The 20,655-nt window shown below is 36.6% G+C and overlaps 1 protein-coding gene across 2 annotated transcripts; it reads right to left on the minus strand.

Annotated features, from left to right (window-relative positions):
* Positions 1-2,387: 2,387 nt before the first annotated feature.
* Positions 2,388-11,294, minus strand: LOC106719334 (UDP-glucosyltransferase 2-like). 2 transcript variants are annotated; one of them, XM_045684088.1, is made up of 5 exons: positions 11,087-11,294; positions 4,723-5,380; positions 3,957-4,179; positions 3,123-3,342; positions 2,403-2,788 (listed from the first exon to the last, which is right to left on the minus strand). In XM_045684088.1, the coding sequence occupies exons 1-5, from the start codon at positions 11,254-11,256 to the stop codon at positions 2,500-2,502; spliced, it is 1,560 nt and encodes a 519-aa protein (XP_045540044.1). In that variant the 5' UTR covers positions 11,257-11,294; the 3' UTR covers positions 2,403-2,499. The 2 variants fall into 2 exon arrangements, with proteins under 2 accessions (XP_045540045.1, XP_045540044.1); XM_045684089.1 differs by lacking the exons at positions 3,957-4,179; positions 4,723-5,380 and adding an exon at positions 9,928-10,150 and having other exon boundaries at positions 2,388-2,788; positions 10,435-11,294.
* Positions 11,295-20,655: the final 9,361 nt, after the last annotated feature.

Below are 20,655 nucleotides of genomic sequence, written 5' to 3' on the forward strand. Positions count from 1 at the left end.
CACGAAATATTTGTTTTTTGGAAATAAAGTAACATTAAAATATTATTCAACAATTAAGCTTATTAAATCATAAAATAGAACTCACTAAAGTATAGCAGGAAATGTATTCATCCTCACATAAATTCGAGCCACATTTCGGAAGCTCAATTTGAAATTTTCCCTTAAATAAAGTTTTCCAGTGACGTCAACATCTCATCAAGTTTAACGAGAAACGACCGCACACTAAACAACGCCAATCTGCAGCTGATTACAAAAAACAGGCGAACAACGTCCCGCCGGCGGTGTATTAGATTACAACCTTTTTTAATTCATACATACTTAATCATAACATCAAAACCTGTAAGCCTGTGAGATGCTGGCAGAGATTAGCGTCTTTTATTCGGCATTTGAAGGGGCTCGGAGTTTACACTATTTAGGAACTAGACTAAGTCAACCACACTGGCCCAATGCGGTTTGGTGGACTTCCCTTTAAATTAATCTTTAAATTTCTTCGCCAATATGCGCAGGTTGTACCATGATGTTTTCTTTCACCATATGAAAATTATTTAAATGTGCGTATGAAATTCGAATAACACCTTAGTACATGGCGGGGATTGAACCTACCGTTTGTTATTGGGACCAAAATATCTGTATAAAACATAATATTTATATACATATTTATCCCTGTCTTTGACAAAACAGAGATAACATGTTTTAAACGGGGATTTTGGTCTTACCCACGGTTAGACGTATAGATTTCGACCCGATCCGGTCAAGCGCCATGACGCTCTCATGAACGTAATAAGTGCTGAATAATATATTATCACAAGCGAATTTCGTGACGTTTCTACTATACATGATTTCCACGACATGCGTAGCTGATTCACTGTTATCTAATAAGAACATTCAAACATATTTTTTGTGATAAAAATATTGCTTTGTCACTGAAGTCTGTGGAAGCCATTTGGATATTTTTATATTATTTGAACGACCCGGCAGTTCACCATTGTCCCATTTCCATAACAAGAGATCATACCACAATCGTTAGAAACGTATACAACGGACTACCATAGATAGGTCGAAAATAAGTCAATTTGACCCATTAGGTCGTAATATTATTAATACGTTTTCTTTGCGATTCCTCATGGGTTTCTGCAGCAATTAATGACCCATGACGCTCAGCATCTAAAAGCCGACGTGCCTGAATTTGCTCCGATGTTTCAGCAGCCCTTTGGGATGCGTGACGTTCGGCATCTAATCGTCGCCGTCCTTGTCCTTGTTCTAAGATCTCGGCACTTGGTTGTCTTCTGGAGTCTCAGCAGCTCTATGACCTGCGTGACGCTCAGCATCTACGGCCGTCGAGCCTGAGTGTGTTCAGATGTTTCGGCAGCCCTTTGAGATGCGTGACGTTCGGCATCTAATCGTCGCCGTCCTTGTCTTTGTCCTAAGGTCTCGGCACATGGTTGTCTTCTGGAGTCTCAGCAGCTTTATGAGCTGCATGACGCTCAGCATCTAAGGCCGACGTACCTGAGTTTGCTCAGATGCTTCGGCAGCCCTTTGAGCTGCGTGACGCTCAGCATCTAAAACCGAAGTGCCTGAGTTTGCTCAGATGTTTCGGCAGTCCTTTGTGATGCATGATGTTCGGCATCTAATTATTGCTGTCCTTGTCTTTGTTCTGAGGTTTCGGCATCTCTAAAATCTGCGTGACGCTCGCCATCTAAAATTCGCCGCGCTTGTTTTTGCTCTTTAGTCTCAGCAGCTCTGAGCTGCGTGACGCTCAGCATCTAAAATCTGACACGCTTGGTTTTGCTCCTCTGTCTTTTGTCTTCTAGAAATTTTCTTAGCGCGAGCTCCGCTAGAACTACGCGCTTGATTAAAATTGCGTTTTCTTTGTATATAAGAGAAAAAAAAAGTAACAAAAAGAAAAATCTACTTTACTTACGCGAATTAAAATGTTAATCTCTTGAAACAAAAGGATTATTATTAATACAAATCTGACACAATCTGACTTATTAGGTAACTTTTTTTTCTAATATTCGAGACAAATCTATGAACGATTTGTTTCATATCAACATTATAACTGACAGAGTTAACTTCTTATGTTAAGACTCTGATTTGAAGCAGTCTAAACAAAATTAAAAGAATTAAATGAAAATATAATATTTATTAATATAAATTTCACGATGATTTACAACTTAAAGATCTGAACGCAAGAAGATCACCAACTAAGCGGGCTGACGGAAACCATACTGAAGATCGCTAATCAGCTGGCTCAATTACAGTAGATTTGTAATTGTCTCTCATGTCGTCACATTCACCAAGACCACACAGAAGACGAACATGAAGTGAAAGTTATCGTATTTCCGCGTTACATCTGATAATTGTTGTGCCAGAAATTAAATTTCCTTCCTTGACTACATATACGCAAGCGCTTTACTTTAATAATTAATCTTCCTTTCAACTTTCAGACCTTATAAAACACCCAATTTTAGATATTGCTATCACTCCTTTTATATCTGTTTATGACTTTTTAATTTTCATTTTTGTAGTTAAATTTGAATTTATAACATTCCAAATCGACCTAGTTACCATAACAAGAACAAAAAGAGCGATTATTAATATAATAGTTAAAGTAAATAAAAGTTCTAATTCTAAATATTGAGTCCAGGAAATGTTTGCGGCCGGACTCCTCAAGTGACGCGCTCCGCCGTGACGCAGCACGTGCTCTGTCCACCACACGGCGCGCTCTAGTGGACGCTGCGGCTGATCCTGCATTATACTGCGCAGACGCACTATGTTCTCATGATAGCTGGAACAAAATGTATATAAGTATGAATTGAGAAATGTACTGTGTTAAAGACAATTATAAAAAAATCTGAAACGAGTTATTTTCTTGTAATATTCCCATACAACTTTAATTTCAGGATGTATTTTTCAATGCGTCTGTGAACTCAACCGAATATAGATCTTTTCAAAAGGAATCCAATAAATTATATTTTGATCTAATCTCCAATTAGTGATTAGGTGTGTGCGACGACAAGCGTCGCGACGGCTGGCTGCTACATGGAAATATACATTAAAACTTAAAGCTTTATAAGAATTTAATTTTTAATAAGAAAAATATACACGTTGTATAGGTATACCTTGTGTCGTTGATAACAGTGTGTATTGAGTTTTCAAACATTTCTTCTGTCAGTGAATCTATGTCAATTCTAACTCCAATTTTATGTTGCACATATTTCTCCACATTGTACCATTGATCCGCGAGTAATGGTATACCAATAAGAGGTACTCCCGCAGTAATAGCTTCATCGGTCGATTGTAAACCTCCCTGAGTTATGAATAATTTTACTTTCGGATGCCCTGAAATAAGAGTTCACGGATGATGGATAAAGCTGTATGGAAAAGAAGACTGTGACTTTGCTTAAGGGTCCTAAGTAAAGTAGGCGTAATAATTGATGGCTTATAAGATGTCATACACTGTCACAGCATTGGATTTTCAATTTTTTTTATATCTTAAGGTTTCAAAGGAGCAATCGGCCACCTGAACACGCCTAAATATCGAAGCGACCGCTGCCTGTAGACTAGATCAGATGCGTTTCCTGCCTTCAATCGACAAAGGGGAGGACGCACAGAAAGAAGATATATCCTCTTCTTTTGCCTATACGCTTCTCCGTCAAATCCGCTTCCACTTCTCATCCTTTCCTCAAAAAAAGGTGTAGTAAAATTAGGCTTTCGGCACGCACACTCATCAGACGAAACGTGGAATTTCTACTTCTTCTACTTCAGCCTGTCTTCTGTGTGGTCGTGGTATTTCACCGGTCGAGTCAGCCCATTCGTGCAACCAACTATTATTGTTGTTGTAGGATTTAACACTGTTAAAAGTTTTAAAATAGACAAAACATTTTTTAGATACATTTATCTTTCATTAAACATTTTATTAAACGAAATTAAGAACAATCACTACCAATACTTACTCAGTAAATCAGATTGTGGAAGCCATTTGAATATTTTTATATTAATTGAATGAATTGGCAGTTCATCATTATCCCATTTCCACAGAACATCATACGGCAGTCGTGAAAAGACGTTTATAATAGCTTGCAACTTTTCTGGAGGAACGTAAGACGGTTTTACGTTTGTACCCAAACTGAAGTAAATAACTCCGTTCTTAGATGAGTCAAGATGTAACTTTATATCCTACAAAAATAAACTAAAAATTAACTAGAAACCTAGGTGTAAGCAGTACTTAAAGTATAATGAGCGTCGGTGGCTCAGGGGTTAAGCACATGACTTGCAATCTGCACGTTCTGAGTTTGAATCCCGGTATGTACCAATATGTTTTTCGATTTTCGAAGGAAAACATCGAGATGCAACCCGCAAATATATGTGAATTCCCGAGAGAAGACGGTGACGCGGCTCGCCACCCGTCACGTTCCCTCTCCCAAAATGGCGAAAAGTGGATTGAACACCAAATGAAGGTCCTCTCTCGGACGAAGTCGATCTCGGTGATCTCTGCCTACCTCTCTGGATTACAGGCGTAAGTTGTGTTTGAAATATAATGAAAGCACTTAATATGTTATCAATATTATCTGCTATCGACCAAATGCAAAAAGCTAAATTTTAATTAAATTAGTTTACATTGGGCAGATTATTATTTGTATAATTTATGATAAAATATAATTTATTAAAATTATGCTCTTTCAAATTAATAACAATTAAGGAGAGGTAAGAAGGCCATACCTTTGGTAGTTCTTTTAACGGATTCTGGTGTAACCCACCCATGTAGATGACACCGGGTGGCACGGGACGATTGCTGTCCCAAATGGGATGTTGGTTTAAAAACAACATTGCCACATTGTCAAATAATTTCTGAACCGGAGGAGTGTCCGCACCAAATACTTTCTTCAAAAATTTGTTCATGTTTTCATGATTTCTATCGAGATTCCTCATTTTGTATTCTTTTTTTAACTGAATAATTTTTTCCCACATTGTTATATTGTTTAATCTATCTCTTACCATATTCGGATATAACAATGGATGTGTTGGTGCTCCTATAGCATCGTAATTATCCCATACTCCGCCGAAGGAACTAACTAAAATAACTGGTGCTTTGAAAACATGTGAAAATCCAAGACTAAACGCTAACAGACTCTCGACAAGTATCAAGTCGAAATAATCATCTTTATAAGACAACAACTTTTGGACACTTTTAGATTTCACTTGTTCTTCAAAAATTTCCATATTTATATCCGTCATTGCTTCCACTTGTTTGCTGACGTCTCTTGAACCATCTTCAATTTCTATAATAGCCTTGTTCCATCTTGAATAAGATATATCGTGAACATCTATTTCAGTCAAGTTTTCGGGAACTTGATCTTTAGGATGCACAGGATCCGTTGTTATAACAATAAGTTCATGTCCTCGTCTTGCCAATTCGTGAGTTAGTGTACGAAAAACAACTTGGTGGCTGATTGAAGGAGTCGGAAATACACCCAATATTCGAGCACTGTCTACAAACGATAATGTTAAACATATTAGATAATATAAAACTGTTAATCTTGGTGCCATCGTTTGGTACCAGCGATGTCTCGTAACCGTCTAAACAAACACTTCACAAAACTCAAGTTATATAGGTAGCAAATGATTAAAAAAACATGCAATGACTGGTAAGTTTTAAATATCAGATAAGAGCGGGATGACATTCGTGTTTGAAGTTCAATTTATTCTCATATCTTTAGAATTATTTGGTATTCATGTCATTATATGACAACATCATGTATGATGTTCATGCATGCATCATCATTTTTATTTCTTTTGTGCCATACACGACACACCTTTATTTATTTAAAGTCACGACTGATAAATATTTTGGTAAAGTGTTTTCCCGCCAAAGTCTTTAAGTTTCAGTAACCTACAGCTCGAACAATCGGTGCAATACCAGGACCACACACTGCCAGGATAGCCAATGATACATGCTCCCTGAAGAAGAAAAAGAGAACCGAACTCAATAAAAAACCATTCTCAAACAAAATGCACTAAATAGAAACAAAATAATATTATGTATACGCCCGAAAGTAAGAAAGTTCATACTTTCGGGTACATGTATCAAATCAGGTCTCTCTCGCTCCTAACCCACAGATAGGTAGAGAGCACATCCCTTTGCCGCGGTCTTGATATCTCTCGCATCTTCTACATTCATACATAAACGTTACAACACAATCGCAACACAACCACTTAAACTGACAACATAGCAACATCAAAACTGACAGTGTTGACTTCATTATATTAAGACTCTGTTTCGAAGCAGTCTAAAAAAAAATTAAAAAAATTAAATGATAAGATATACTTTTTTTATATCACGATGACTTGCATCTTTTATTTACAAACAAGAGTACAAGACTGATATGTCTCTCGCAAGCTTATTTTAATGGACTAGCTGTCACCCGTGACTTCATCCACGCGGAATAAAAAAAATAATTAGATGCCAAAATGTTCTTTCAGACTGTCTTCTAAGTATATGCCAAAGTTCATCCACAGCAGATCTGATGAGCCGTTCTGGAGATACCTTTTAACAAACATCCATCCAAACATTAGCATTTATATTATTAATAAGATCACAATGACACCATGACAACATGCATTCAATAATTTATTTGTATTAATGCGGTTTAAAAACTTATGGTTTATGAACGAACAGCAAGAAGGCATTTTAAAAATAAAAAATTCCGACTGCCTGTATACTATGTACTATGAAATACCGCACATTTTAAAACAAAACATTGGAAACATTGAACTTTTTTGTGGAACACTATAAGTGGAGATACATGAGTTAATTACATATTATAAAGTAATATTATGTCCGGATATATAATTCACAGTCAATTACGCTACACATCATAACTTTGTGATGCACAGATTTACAGAACAGTCGAACTGTAAAATTAATTTGACATGTAGGGGCAAAATTGAAAATTGCGCAGTTTATCTGTCAGTTAAAATTTAGTCGTATGGCTTTTCAGAGCAGGGACTTATACGAGTACTTTGATCCCAAGTGAGAAGGTAATTTAATTCCTCGACTTCCGCAAAAGAGCAAAATCAGAGCACTTCCAAATTTATTGAAAATATTAATCTTAATCCTATCTAACGTAAATAAATTATTCATCTACTGTTACGAACAATGTTCTAAACTTGATACAAATTATTCAACATCAACAACCCGCCTTTCTCCATACGAAGGGTCTATTATATCTCTATCAGCTGACATATCTGGATTCACTCCCACAAAAACTATCCATGAATTCGGTCTTCTGTAAAATGTACAAAGTCATATGTGTGTGCAAAATTATATTTTATTATGTCAATTAAATTAGTCACGTCTCGAGTTGAATCACTCAACACGCAGATAAACATTGGTTGCCTACATTTAACTGACAGAGAAAGGGACGTACAGAAAGAGAATATATCCTCCTCCCTACGCCACTTGCCTTCTGTTAAATCCCTATTCCTTTTCCCATCCTTTCCTCATAAAAAAAATGATGGGAAAGGAAAGACGATTAAATTAGGACTCTGGGACTACACTGATCAGACTAAACGAGGGATTGCTTCCACTTTACGGTTGTCTTCTGTTTGTCGTGGTATTTCACCGGACGAGCAGGCCCAATTCGTGCAACAGATGTTGGTTCTGCTGGCGTCACCACTATCGTAATTATTGTTTACGTCACACGTGTTTCTTATCCGATACTTTATTTCCGATAACATTTTATAGACGTAAAAATCATCATGACTTAGCAATATTATCTTATCGTCGAATCATTGTAATTACAGTATGGCTTGCTAGCAGACATCAGATTAAATAAATTATTATGCGCAATACAATCGATTAGCATATTTTTTTATAAAAGCAGGGGTCAAACCAGCGGCGAGAACACCGCGATGATTATCGACGCCCATGGATATCCGCAACACCAAAGGAACTGCAGACGCGTTGCCAGCATTTGAGAAATATATATGCTGGCTTCTTGAAGGACCTTAAGTCATTCTGGTTTGGAAATACCGCCGAGGACAGACCATTCCACAACGCTGACAATCGTAGTAAAAAAAATCGCAAGAATCGCACTGTTGTGGAATGCCAGTCATCCAGCTGGTATGGATGGTACCTGGTCTGTCGGATCGTTCGATGATGAAACTCGACGGCAGGAATCGTTCCAATTTCTTCGGAACACTCCCCGTGATATAATCGTATACGATAAAAAATGCAGAGGGAACTGACGTCCCTCCGCAAGGCCAGAGTATTTAGCAGATCGGTAAGAGCTCAGCCGTTGACGATAACAATCGCTCTCCTTTGTAGGCGGTCAAATGGAAGAAATTGGTATTGGGGTGCTCCCGCCCAGAGGTGCAAGTAGTATTCCATTTGAGGCCGAACTCGCGCCTTATACAGTTGTAGGCGGTGGCCCGACTGGAAATGAGTTACTAAGTACACCAACTTTTTGGAGGCTAGTTTGGCCTAGTCTTCACAGTGATCGTCTTCGATGCGTGAGGTACACAAGAAAATCACCATGTTAGCGACGATGACGGAAACCATAATAACGATAGCTAATCAGCTGGTGCTCCTCAATTACAGCAGATTTTGTAATTGTCTTTCATGTCGTCACATTCACCAAGACCACACAGAAGACGAACATGAAGTGAAAGTACTCGTCTTTCCGCGTTACATCTGATGATTGTTGTCCCAGAAATGAGATCTCCTTCCTTAACTACATATAAATGATTGCGCAGTCGTTTTACTTTAATTATTAATCTTTCTTTAAACTTCAATTTTCATTAAAAATATTTTTAGATACTGCTATTACTCCTTTTAATTTTTTTTACGGCTTTTTAATTTTTATTTTTGTAGTTACATTTGAATTTATAATATTCCAAATCGACCTAGTTACCAGAACAAGAACAAAAAGAGCGATTATTAATATAATAGTTAAAGTAAATAAAAGTTCTAATTCTAAATATTGAGTCCAGGAAATATTTGCTGCCGGGCTCCTCAAGTGACGCGCTCCGCCATGACGCAGCACGTGCTCTGTCCACCACACGGCGCGCTCCAGCGGACTTTGCGGCTGGTCCTGCATTATACTGCGGAGACGCACTATGTTCTCACGATAGCTGGAACAAAATGTTCGTAAGTATGAATTGAGAAATGTACTATATTAAAGACAATTATAATAAAATCTGAAGCGAGTTATTTTCTTGTAATAATCCGATACAACTTTAATTTCAGGATGTATTTTTCAATGCATCTGTGAACTCAATCGAATATAGATCTTTTCAAAAGGAATCCAATTAATTATATCTACATCTAATTTCCAATTAGTGATTAGTTGTGTCTGACGACACGCATCGTATTTCCACTGGCGTGGCCGTAAACGCAATAACCGAGAAATATTTGGCCGCTACGTAGAAACAAGCATTAAAACTTAAAGCTATATATGAATTTGTAGTATTTTTAATAAAAATATGTATGTTACGTACCTTGTGTCGTTGATAACAGTGTGTATTGAGTTTTCAAACATTTCTTCTGTCAGTGAATCAATATCAATTCTAACTCCAATTTTATGTTGCACATATTTCTCCACATTGTACCATTGGTCCGCGAGTAATGGTATACCAATAAGAGGTACTGCGGCAGTAATAGCTTCATCGGTGGATTGTAAACCCCCCTGAGTTATGAATAATTTAACTTTCGGATGCCCTGAAATAAGAGTTCATGGATGATTGATAAAACTGTATGGAAAAGAAGACTGTGCATTTGCTTAAGGTCCTAAGTAACTAAACTAAGATTGATGACTTATATAATATCATATACTGTCACAGCATTTTCAATTTAAGAGAAGAGAAAATAATTTTTAGATAAATGACAAAAAACGAAATCAAGAAGAAATCAATAGCAATACTTACTCAGTAAATCAGATTGTGGAAGCCATTTGGATATTTTTATATTATTTGAACGAATTGGTAGTTCATCATTGTCCCATTTCCACAGAACATCATACGGTAGTCGTGAAAATACGTTTATAATAGCTTGTAGCTTTTCTGGAGGAACGTAAGACGGTTTTACGTTTGTGCCCAAACTAAAGTAAATAACTCCGTTTTTAGACGAGTCGAGATAAAATTTGAGATCCTGCAAAAATTGTTTTATTTAAGAAGTAAAAGCCCAGATACATAAGTATATTTTGCGCAACGTTCAGTCTCAATAAAAGTGGCATTAGACAATTTGTTATATCCATCCTTCATCCCTCATCAAGTCTTTCTGCCGGGTCCGGGTCGGGCCCACCAGAGAAGAGCATACAGGTTTGCACTGCCTTCGTAACCCTTATCTTATCATCTCCGGCACCACTAAACAGTAAGCCATCACAAAGTTTGAACAGCATTATACAATTAAAATTATCATTAAATAACCCATACCTTTGGTAATTCTTTTATCAGATTCTGGTGTAACCCACCCATGTAAACCACACCTGGAGGCACAGGACGATTGTTGTCCCAAATAGGATGCACGTTTAGAAACAACATTGCTACATTGTCAAATAATTTCTGAACCGGAGGAGTGTCCGCACCAAATAACTTCTTTAATAATTTATTCGCGGTCTCATAATTTGAATTCATATTTCTCATCTTGTATTCTTTTCTTAACTGAATAAATTTTTCCCACATTGTTATGTTGTTCAATCTATCTCTTACCGAATTCGGATATAAAAATGGATGTGTTGGTGCTCCTATGGCATCGTAATTATCCCATACTCCAGCAAAAGAACTGACCAAAATTACTGGCGCTTTAAAAACATGTGAAAATCCTAAAGTATATCCTAGGAAAGCCTCGACAAATATCAAGTCGAAATGATCATGTTCGTACGACAATAACTTTTGTACACTTTTAGATTTTACTTGCTCTTCGAAAATTTCATAGTTTAAATACATCATTGCTTCTACTTGTTTGGTAACATCTCTGGAACCGTCTTCCATTTCTGAAATACCTTTATTCCATATCGTATAAGACAAATCGTGGACGTCTATTTCAGTTAAATTTCTAGGTCCCTTTGGATGCACAGGATCTGATGTTATAACAATAAGTTCATGTCCTCGTCTTGCCAATTCGTGAGTTAGTGTACGAAAAACAACTTGGTGGCTGATTGAAGGAGTTGGAAATACACCTAATATTCGAGCACTGTCTACAAACGATAATGTTAAACATATTAGATAATATAAAACTGTTAATCTTGGTGCCATCGTATGCTACCAGCGATGTCTCGTAACCGTCTAAACAAAAACTTTATAAAACATATGTTATATAGGCAGTAAATTATAAAAAAAGTAAATTAACAGTGACTGGCAAATATTAAATTTCATGTAGTAACGAGATTACATTCGCATTTAAAGTTCAATTTATTATTATCTTTATAATTATATATAATTATCTTTAGAATTATTTCATATTCATGCTGATTTTTCTATGACTTCTTTCAAGTCATGGCTGATTACTCGTAATATTTTGGTAAAGTTACAATGTTTTCGCGCCAAAATCGTAGTTTCAGTAAGATTACCTATAGCTCGAACAATCGATGCAATACCACGACCACACAGAAGACAGGCGTAAAGTGGAAGTAGGTCCACTTGCTTCAGAAGAGTGTATGTGCCATAAATCTCTTTACGCCCGTGGGTAGACTGCATTGAAATGTCAACATTAAATTGAAAGTTTGTATTAAGTTGACTGACATATGTTAAAATAATGTGGATGATTAGATGTATTATTAACTAGCTGTCGCCCGCGACTCCGTCCGCGTGGAATTAAAAAAATCTTAATAAGTAGGCTATGTGTTCGTCAAATGTCATCAAGATCCGTTAAGCAGTTCCGGAGATACCTTCAAACAAACATCCATCCATGATTCGCATTTATTATAATACTAGCTTTTACCCGCGACTCCGTCCGCGCGGAATAAAAAAAAAAAACTGGGTAAAAATTATCCTATGTCCTATTCCTGGTTCTAAGCTACATGACCACCAATTTTCAGTCAAATCGATTCAGCCGATCTTGAGTTATAAATGGTGTAACTAACACGACTTTCTTTTATATATATAGATTAGTAAGTGTAGTATTCGTCCATTATATTTGGCTCGCCTACGTACCACCACGTGCTACGGGTCCAACCGTCTGACCCCGACTGCCCCCCTACCTCGGTAGGTAATACCTTTAGTACAGGTGTACTGGCTTGCACTTGTGACGTATACGCTCGAGACAAACGACACTCTGTTTACATACACTACATCCCTTCCTTATTTTAATTTATTTGATCTTTGTATGTATACTTGTATTTGATCGTAATTAAATCACTAGGCGTGTAGGTATAGCAGTAATCTTTATTTATTCTGTAACATTGTTATTTGATATCATAAATTTCTTTACACTTTTACATATAAACTAATTTTGTTAATTTGATTAACTTTGATTCAATAATCAGTTATAAATTCACTTCACAAATGTTTTCACAACAACCACATACATATTTATTTTAATCTGATACCATATTGTAATTATCTTCCTTATTTAAATTATTTCTTTCTTCTCATTGTCATTTAGAACTCGCCAAGTCCCTCAATTCTTTTTAAATTAACTACATTTCGCCTTGATCACACTCAACGGAACTAATCCCGTAAAATCATTCCGAGCTTATATATATTATTACTAGTAATGCAACGGGAGCGTCTTAGCGGAACCCGAAACGGAAACAGCAGTGTAAATAATATAAAAAACATATTTACAAAGGCTGGCGTGGTTGACCATGGCCCAATCACCCCCAACACGGGAGAGGCTTCGAGCCTCTCGGCAGGGACGCATAGTGAGCTGATGATAATAATGATGATGACATATTACGTGGTTATCAGTTATTCAAAAGTACATTTAATAACTCGTAAGTATGAAATAGTCACATGTTGCCAGCTGTCAAATTTTATATAGACAATAACTAGACCGTTTACTCCACCAAGAGAAACCGATTGCTTCAAACAGCAGCAAAATAATACGCTCTTAAATTCACGAAAAAGTACATAAACAAACAAATGCCGTAAGGCCGTGCACGGACTGGGCGTCTCGAACCGCGCATGTGTAACTCTCAGTCGTCGTAAACTTACGTTTGTATCTCCGCTGTAAAAGTAGCGGAAACAGGAGCAGAGATCCGTTACATCACTAATTATCACTTGTCACTTTACACTTAGTATGTAATTTTTTTTTCTTTTGCAATTATGAATGTCTCAGTGAGAACTTATATGTGAAAACTTATATATTAGACTAGCTGTGTCCGCGTGAAATACCATCTCGGGTAACATTTTTTTTTTTTTTTTTAATTATTTTACTTAACCGACGTGCTATGCTTTGACGTATGAATGTAGAAGACATAGAAAGAGGTGTGCCAGGACCGCGCCAAATGTAGGTCCTGTGTCTCAGCCTACCCCTCTGGGTTACGGGTCGTGAATTATGTTGTTCTTGTGGTATTTTAATTAAACTTATAAAAACTTATGCCAAAAATATTAAACTTACAAAATATTCACAAACACATCTTCCCATAAAAACTTTCATTCCCTATTCCGTTTTGTTACATTGCAACCTTGAGGCTAAAACTTTTACAAACTTCAAATGTCATATTTATTAACTTATATAGAAACAGCTTAAACACTCACGTCTATATATCCGGTGTCGTCACCGACTAGTTTCGAGCCCTTCGGGGGCCCTTCATCAGGGTGAGTGGGACTGGTGGTCATATTTATTTATATCAGATCAGCAGCCTAAAAATAAGTTTCCACATTCTAACTGTAAAAATGACGATACTTCCATACAAATTTCTACCCAACTTTCAACACTTTACAACCCCTTTTTCGTGCCAAAATGTGACCTATGTCCTTCCTCAGGCTCTAGACCATTCGTGTACCAAACTTCACTTTAATCGGTTCAGTAGCTTTGGCGTGAAAACGAGACAGGCAGACAGACAGAGTTACGTTCTCATTTATAATGTCAAGTAAGTAACGACGAGTAAAGAGGTTCCATTAAATCGATGGCTATGTCGACCTAAGGTTCATTCGGTAATTCTTGTCGCGTAAGGGGACTTAAGAGGGGTTGGAGCTGATATTACCTATGCCACCAAACTTTGGTCCTCAATGTAGCTTTCATGAGAACTATTCCTGGATGACCCTCGTTGGCATGGGGATGGTAGTAGATTTTGAGTTAAGCTTAAAAATGCGTTGCGAAAATTAGGGACATTTTTGCCTTCAGCGCTTATGTAGGCTAAACTATAGGACCTGCATAAAAATTTAGTGTGGAAGAATTGCAGCTCTTTAGATGTGCTTAATAAAACTCCGCAATAGCATATCTACCTTTTATACTTTTCTCACAATAACCATTTTTTTTTTTTTTTTTTTAGAAACATCAATTAAATTCATGCTCTATTTCCGACGCTATTATTCGAGTTCAGTATTAACCCTTATATAAATAAATATGTTCATTATCAAGAGAATTTAATTTAGACTATATTTGCCCTTGAAACTATATCATTCTGTCTAATAGTTTAGGAGATATCGAAGGAATAAAATTACGCGATAACGAATAAATGCTACATCGCGTTACAATGAAAAGAAACAATTTCGCTTTCTGGCTTACGTAGGTCAAACTACCTACATTAAAATGATGTATGGAGCAATTATAAATCCTTAAATTTGGTAAATAAAAGTCTACGGTGGCATATATCTATCATCTATGGATGTCTCACAATAGCCTGTTGCACGAAAACAGCGTCATAAGTTTACGGCGCTATTATACCACATTTGATATGAATTCTTATCAAAATAAATATGTTTTAAGACTAGAGTATTATTACATGCAGATTACATTTGCTTTTCAAACAATGTAATTCCGATCAATAGTTTGGAAGATATCAAATGATTAAAAACTACGTGCATCCGAAAAATGCTACTGTGGCGCGCGGCTGCACAGAATTAAAGGAATGTATTAGTTCGTTAATATTCAATTAGTATACAGATCTTGATAACTATTTCTTTGTTTAAAAGATAGCCCCTGAATTGAAGTAAGTCCCTTTCTTTATGTCCTACTTCCGTCCTCATACGTATTAAGGAATTTTTGTTGCCAAACTTCAAATTCCCTAAAAATCGAGAAATAATTTATATACATTTTTTTTTAAGAAAAAATGAAAGTCGACTTTATAAAAACAGTGTCAAACAAAATGCACTAAAAAGTAACAAAACAATGTCATGAAAACTCTCAAAAGTAAGAAACATGTCTATATTGTATAATTATTGTTATCCTGGAGTCAATTTCGGCCTAAGTAGGGACATAAACGGAACTCGGTCTAAGACAACTCAAATATAAAATGTCACTTATTAACTCATTCAGCATTATTATAATTATAAAATAATTCTTGTAATTCCAAGCAACCAAAATGTAATAAACTGACTATTTCCTACCCAATGTCGTCAATACCCGTTGCATTCATATATATATAAATAGTATTCGCTTCCAGCTCTCCCATCTTACTCTGAAGGATGTAGTTTCTCCTTCGTATTCAAACTTTTCCAACGTAAGTTGGGCCAAATTAGCGTGGTATCTAAAATTTAAGTTTTCTTTTACGAAATACTATCAACTTAATGATCAACTATGCTGCGTCCATGTTATACACGACCTCATCGATTTAACGATCAGCTATGCTGCTTTCGTGTCATACACGACCTCATCGATTTAACGATCAGCTATGCTGCTTTCGTGTTATACACGACCTCATCGATTTAACGATCAGCTATGCTGCTTTCGTGTTATACACGACCTCATCGATTTAACGATCAGCTATGCTGCTTTCGTGTTATACACGACCTCATCGATTTAACGATCAGCTATGCTGCTTTCATATGTCTACATAACCTTATCGATTTAACGATCAGCTATGCTGCTTTCTTGTCATTTATCTACTTAACCTTATCGATTTAACGATCAGCTATTCTGCTTCCATGTCATATGTATACATGAATTCATCGATTTAACGATCAGCCATGCTGCTTCCATGTCATATCCATGACATAATCAATTTAATGATCAACTTTGTGCTGCTTTGTAATCAGGCGCAAATGCTGATTAAGTGGATATCTACTAAGTGGATTAAGTGCAAATTTACACTTTAGTGTACCTAGTTTGTTACACATAACTTAAGTTTGAAAGATATTATTATTATTTAATTCATACTACAGTCCATCAATACACTGTTAGTGATTATTGGCAAAGGTCGAAGACAGTCTTAGGATGTAGTTGTAAATTATTAAAAATGCATTTGATTATTGTTTTAGGTCGTTCGTGCAATCATAAAATATGTGTATGTCTAATTAATTTGTACGTCGTGGATATACTACTAGGGTAGTAAATAAATATTTATTATATCATTTATAGTTCAATATTTTCTTAAACATCATTCGTCAATTGCTAATCCGAGTAAGTTTTAATCAATACACCGGAAATCCATCTGTCACTTGCACGTGTCATTCATTATGACTCATCATGGTGCACTTTGTAGTAAACAACTTAAACCAAAATTAATATTGTGATAACCAATTACAGTGCAACCTCGATACAACAAATCGGAGGGGAACAAGAAAATATCTGTAATATCAAGTAATTCGTTGAACTGAGGTTTGTTATGTTGAGGTTAGATTGGCCAAAAATTCGTTATAAAGAGGTAAAAGACATACATTCCTCTACGTCTTTGAACTCGCATGATTTTAATCTTTTACTGTTTTTTTTTTTTTTTTTTTTTTATATGAGAAGAGGGCCAACGAGCTGCGCGAACACCGAAGTGATCATTTACGCCAATGGACATCCGCAACACTAGGAGAATTGCAGATGCGTTGCCGGCCTTTAAGAAAGATATATGCTCGCTTCTTGAAGGACCCTAAGTCGTAGTGGTTTGGAAATACTGCCGAGGACAGACATTAAAAATTTACATTCAAACCACTTTCTTCTGAAAACTTATCTTTAAATTTTAAAATTGTAGCCAATGTACTTGCGGGAATCCCGAACTCTGTTTACATTACTTTCCATCAAAACAACAATGATTACTGTACAAACAAAAGCGTGTCGAAACATGTCAAGACATGAATCACATTATAAGATTAAGAGTTATATTATTGGTTGCACTGTATTGTGATCTTATTTCGATATTTGGTTTAGTTTACATTTCAACCGTTTGTAAAATATTCACAGCTAGTAACGTCTTTAAGCCACATTTTACAAATAAGTATCATATGCGAACAAAGAAAATCGTTGCTCATTTTGGCAATCAATAGCTTCCATTTCAAATTGTTTTAATTGGGTGCACGTAAGGCCAAATAATATTAAGAATAATTTTGACGGTCAATTATTGAAGTTTCCTTTATTATTCATACACACTAGTCTCTTCCTTCGTTTTTTTTCAAATACAATTTATTATCGTACTTACAGTTTTATCCTCGTCGCCAATGTAGTATTCGTCCATTATATTTGGCTCGCCTACGTACCACCACGTGCTACGGGTCCAACCGTCTGACCCCGACAGCCCCCCTACCTCGGTAGGTAATACCTTTAGTACAGGTGTACTGGCTTGCACTTGTGACGTATACGCTCGAGACAAACGACACTCTGTTTACATACACTACAGTAAGATTAGTAAGATTGAAAGGCTTGTGCGGCGGTATGGTGGCATATAGTTGCGACAAAGCCCCTTTAATAATTAAATAAAAAAGCATAGACAATTTTTATTTTTACTGGACATAAACTCATATCTAGATTGTTCTAAGAACGGCCTCATTTATTTTAGTTTGGGCACAAATGACAAACCATCTTTTGTTCCCCCCGAAAAGCTGCAAGCTATTATAAATGTATTTACTCGACTGCCGTATGATATTTTGTGGAAATAGGACAAGGATGAACTGCCTGGAAGTACCAAAAATATAAGAATATCGAAATGGCTACCACAACAATCTCACTTATTAGGTAAGTTTTTTTTTCTAATATTCGAGCCGAATCTATGAACGATTTGGTTGAACATAGCAACATTAAAACTGTCAGTCACACAGTAAAAACTTTTCATTTAGAATGCTGGCCACAAAAAAGTTTATTGAATTCGAATTTCGAATTATTCATGAAAATAAAACTATATACTTTTTAAAATTTTACTCATTTTTAAATATGGAGTGGATGCTTAAAGAAGACCGTGTACAGTTATTGCGTTGCATCGTTGCGGTTACGCGCCAACTCTAATTTTTGACATACTGAAAAATTTGAATATAACCAAAAGATTCGTTTATCGTACCATCAAACGATACAATGAAGACTCTAGTGTAGATGACAGGTCAAGAAGTGGTCGCCCTCGGTCTGTTAGGACTCCAGCAGTGATAAAAGCTGTGAAGGCGCGAATTCAAAGAAATCCCAAACGTAAGCAGAAACTGTTGGCCCTTCAGATGGGGTTAAGCAGAACCACGGTGAAAAGGGTGTTAAATGAAGACTTAGGGCTTCGTACATATCGAAGAAAAACAGGACATCGTTTGAATGCTCGTGTAATAGATCTGAGACTGAAGAGATGCCGCGCTTTGTTGAAGCGGTACGCGCAAAAAAAATATCGGGAAATTCTTTTTTCGGATGAAAAATTTTTTAGCGTAGAAGAGAGCTACAACAAACAAAATGATAAGGTGTACGCACACAGTAGTGAAGAAGCGAGCAACTCACTCATGGTATGGTTGGGAGTTTCTTATTGGGGCTTAACAGAGGTACATTTTTGTGAGAAAGGTGTAAAAACGAATGCAGTTGTGTATCAAAATACAGTCCTGACGAACCTTGCGGAACCTGTTTCTCATACCATGTTCAATAACAGGCACTGGGTATTCCAACAAGATTCGGCGCCAGCTCATAGAGTGAAGAGTATACAAGACTGGCTGGCGGCGCGTGAAATCGACTTCATCCGGCACGAAGACTGGCCCTCCTCCAGTCCAGATTTGAATCCGTTAGATTACAAGATATGGACACTTTTTAAAAATAAAACGTTGGAAACATTGAATATTTTTGGTGGAACACTTTATGTGGAGATGCATGAGTTAATTGTGTATAATAATAATATGTACGGATATATAATTCACAGTCTATTACGCTACACAGCTTCAGTTTGTGATGGACAGTTTTACAGAACAGTCGAACTGTAAAATTAATTTGACATGTAGGGGCAAAATTGAAAATTGCGCAGTTTATCTGTCAGTTAAAATTCAGTCGTTTGGCTTTTCAGAGCAGGGACTTATACAAGTACTTTGATCCCAAGTGAGAAGGTAATTTAATTCCTCTACTTCCGCAAAAGAGCAAAATCAGAGCACTTCCAAATTTATTAAAAATGTTAATCTTAATCCTATCTAACGTTAATAAATTATTCATCTACTGTTACGAACATTCTTCTAAACTTGATACAAATTATTCAACATCAACAACCCGCCTTTCTCCATACGGAGGGTCTATTATATTTCTATCAGCTGACATATCTGGATTCACTCCCTCAAAAACTATCCATGAATTCGGTTTTCTGTAAAATGTATAACGTCATATGTATCTATGTATGTATCAATTAAATTATTCACGTCTCCAGTTGAATCACTCAATACGCAATTACAGATTGGTTGCCTGCATTTAACTGACAGAGGAGGGGACGCACAGAAAGAGAATATGTCCCCTTCCTACACGACCTGCCCTCTGTCAAATCCTTTTCAAATCCTTTTCTCAAAAGAAAATGGTGGGAAAGGAAAGAGGATTAGAATAAGGACTCTGGGACTACACTCATCAGACGTAACGAAAAATTGCTTCCACTTTACGGCTGTCTTCTACGTGGTCGTGGGATTTCACCGGACGAGGCGGACCGTTTGTGCAGCAGATGTTGTTTCTGCTGGCGTCACCACTGTCATAGTTATTGGTAAATGTTACACGTGTTTTCTTGTCCGATACTTTTTTTTATCGTTCCGATAACATTTTATAGACGTAAAAATTATCATGACCTGAAAATATTATCTAATCGTCGAATCATTGCAATTAGAGTATGACTTACTACCAGACATCAGAATAAAAAAATAATATTGCGCAATGGAATGAATTAACATATTTTTTTATAAAAGAATGGGGCAAACGAGAGACGGGAACACCGAGATGATCAGCAACACCAAGCGCCTTATACAGTTGTAGGCGGTGGCCCGGCTGGAAATGTGTTACTAAGTACACCCAACTTTTTGGAGGCCAGCTTGACCTTGTCTTTCAAGTGATCGTCTTCGATGAGTAAGGCAAGAAAATCACCAGCTTAGCGACGCTGACGGAAACCATACTAATGATCACTAATCAGCTGGTGCTCCCCAATTACAGCAGATTTTGTAATTGTCTCATGTCGTCACATTCACCAGGACAACACAGACGACAGATGTGAACTGAAAGTACTCGTATTTCTGCGTTACATCTGATGATTGTTGTGGCAGCCTTCCTTCCTTGACTTCATATAAATGGTTACGCAAGCGTTTTACTTTAATAGTTAATCTTCCTTTCAAATTTCAGACCTCATAAAACACCCAATTATAGATATATCA

Source organism: Papilio machaon, chromosome 25, assembly GCF_912999745.1.
Source record: "Papilio machaon chromosome 25, ilPapMach1.1, whole genome shotgun sequence".
NCBI classification, from domain to species: domain Eukaryota; kingdom Metazoa; phylum Arthropoda; class Insecta; order Lepidoptera; family Papilionidae; genus Papilio; species Papilio machaon.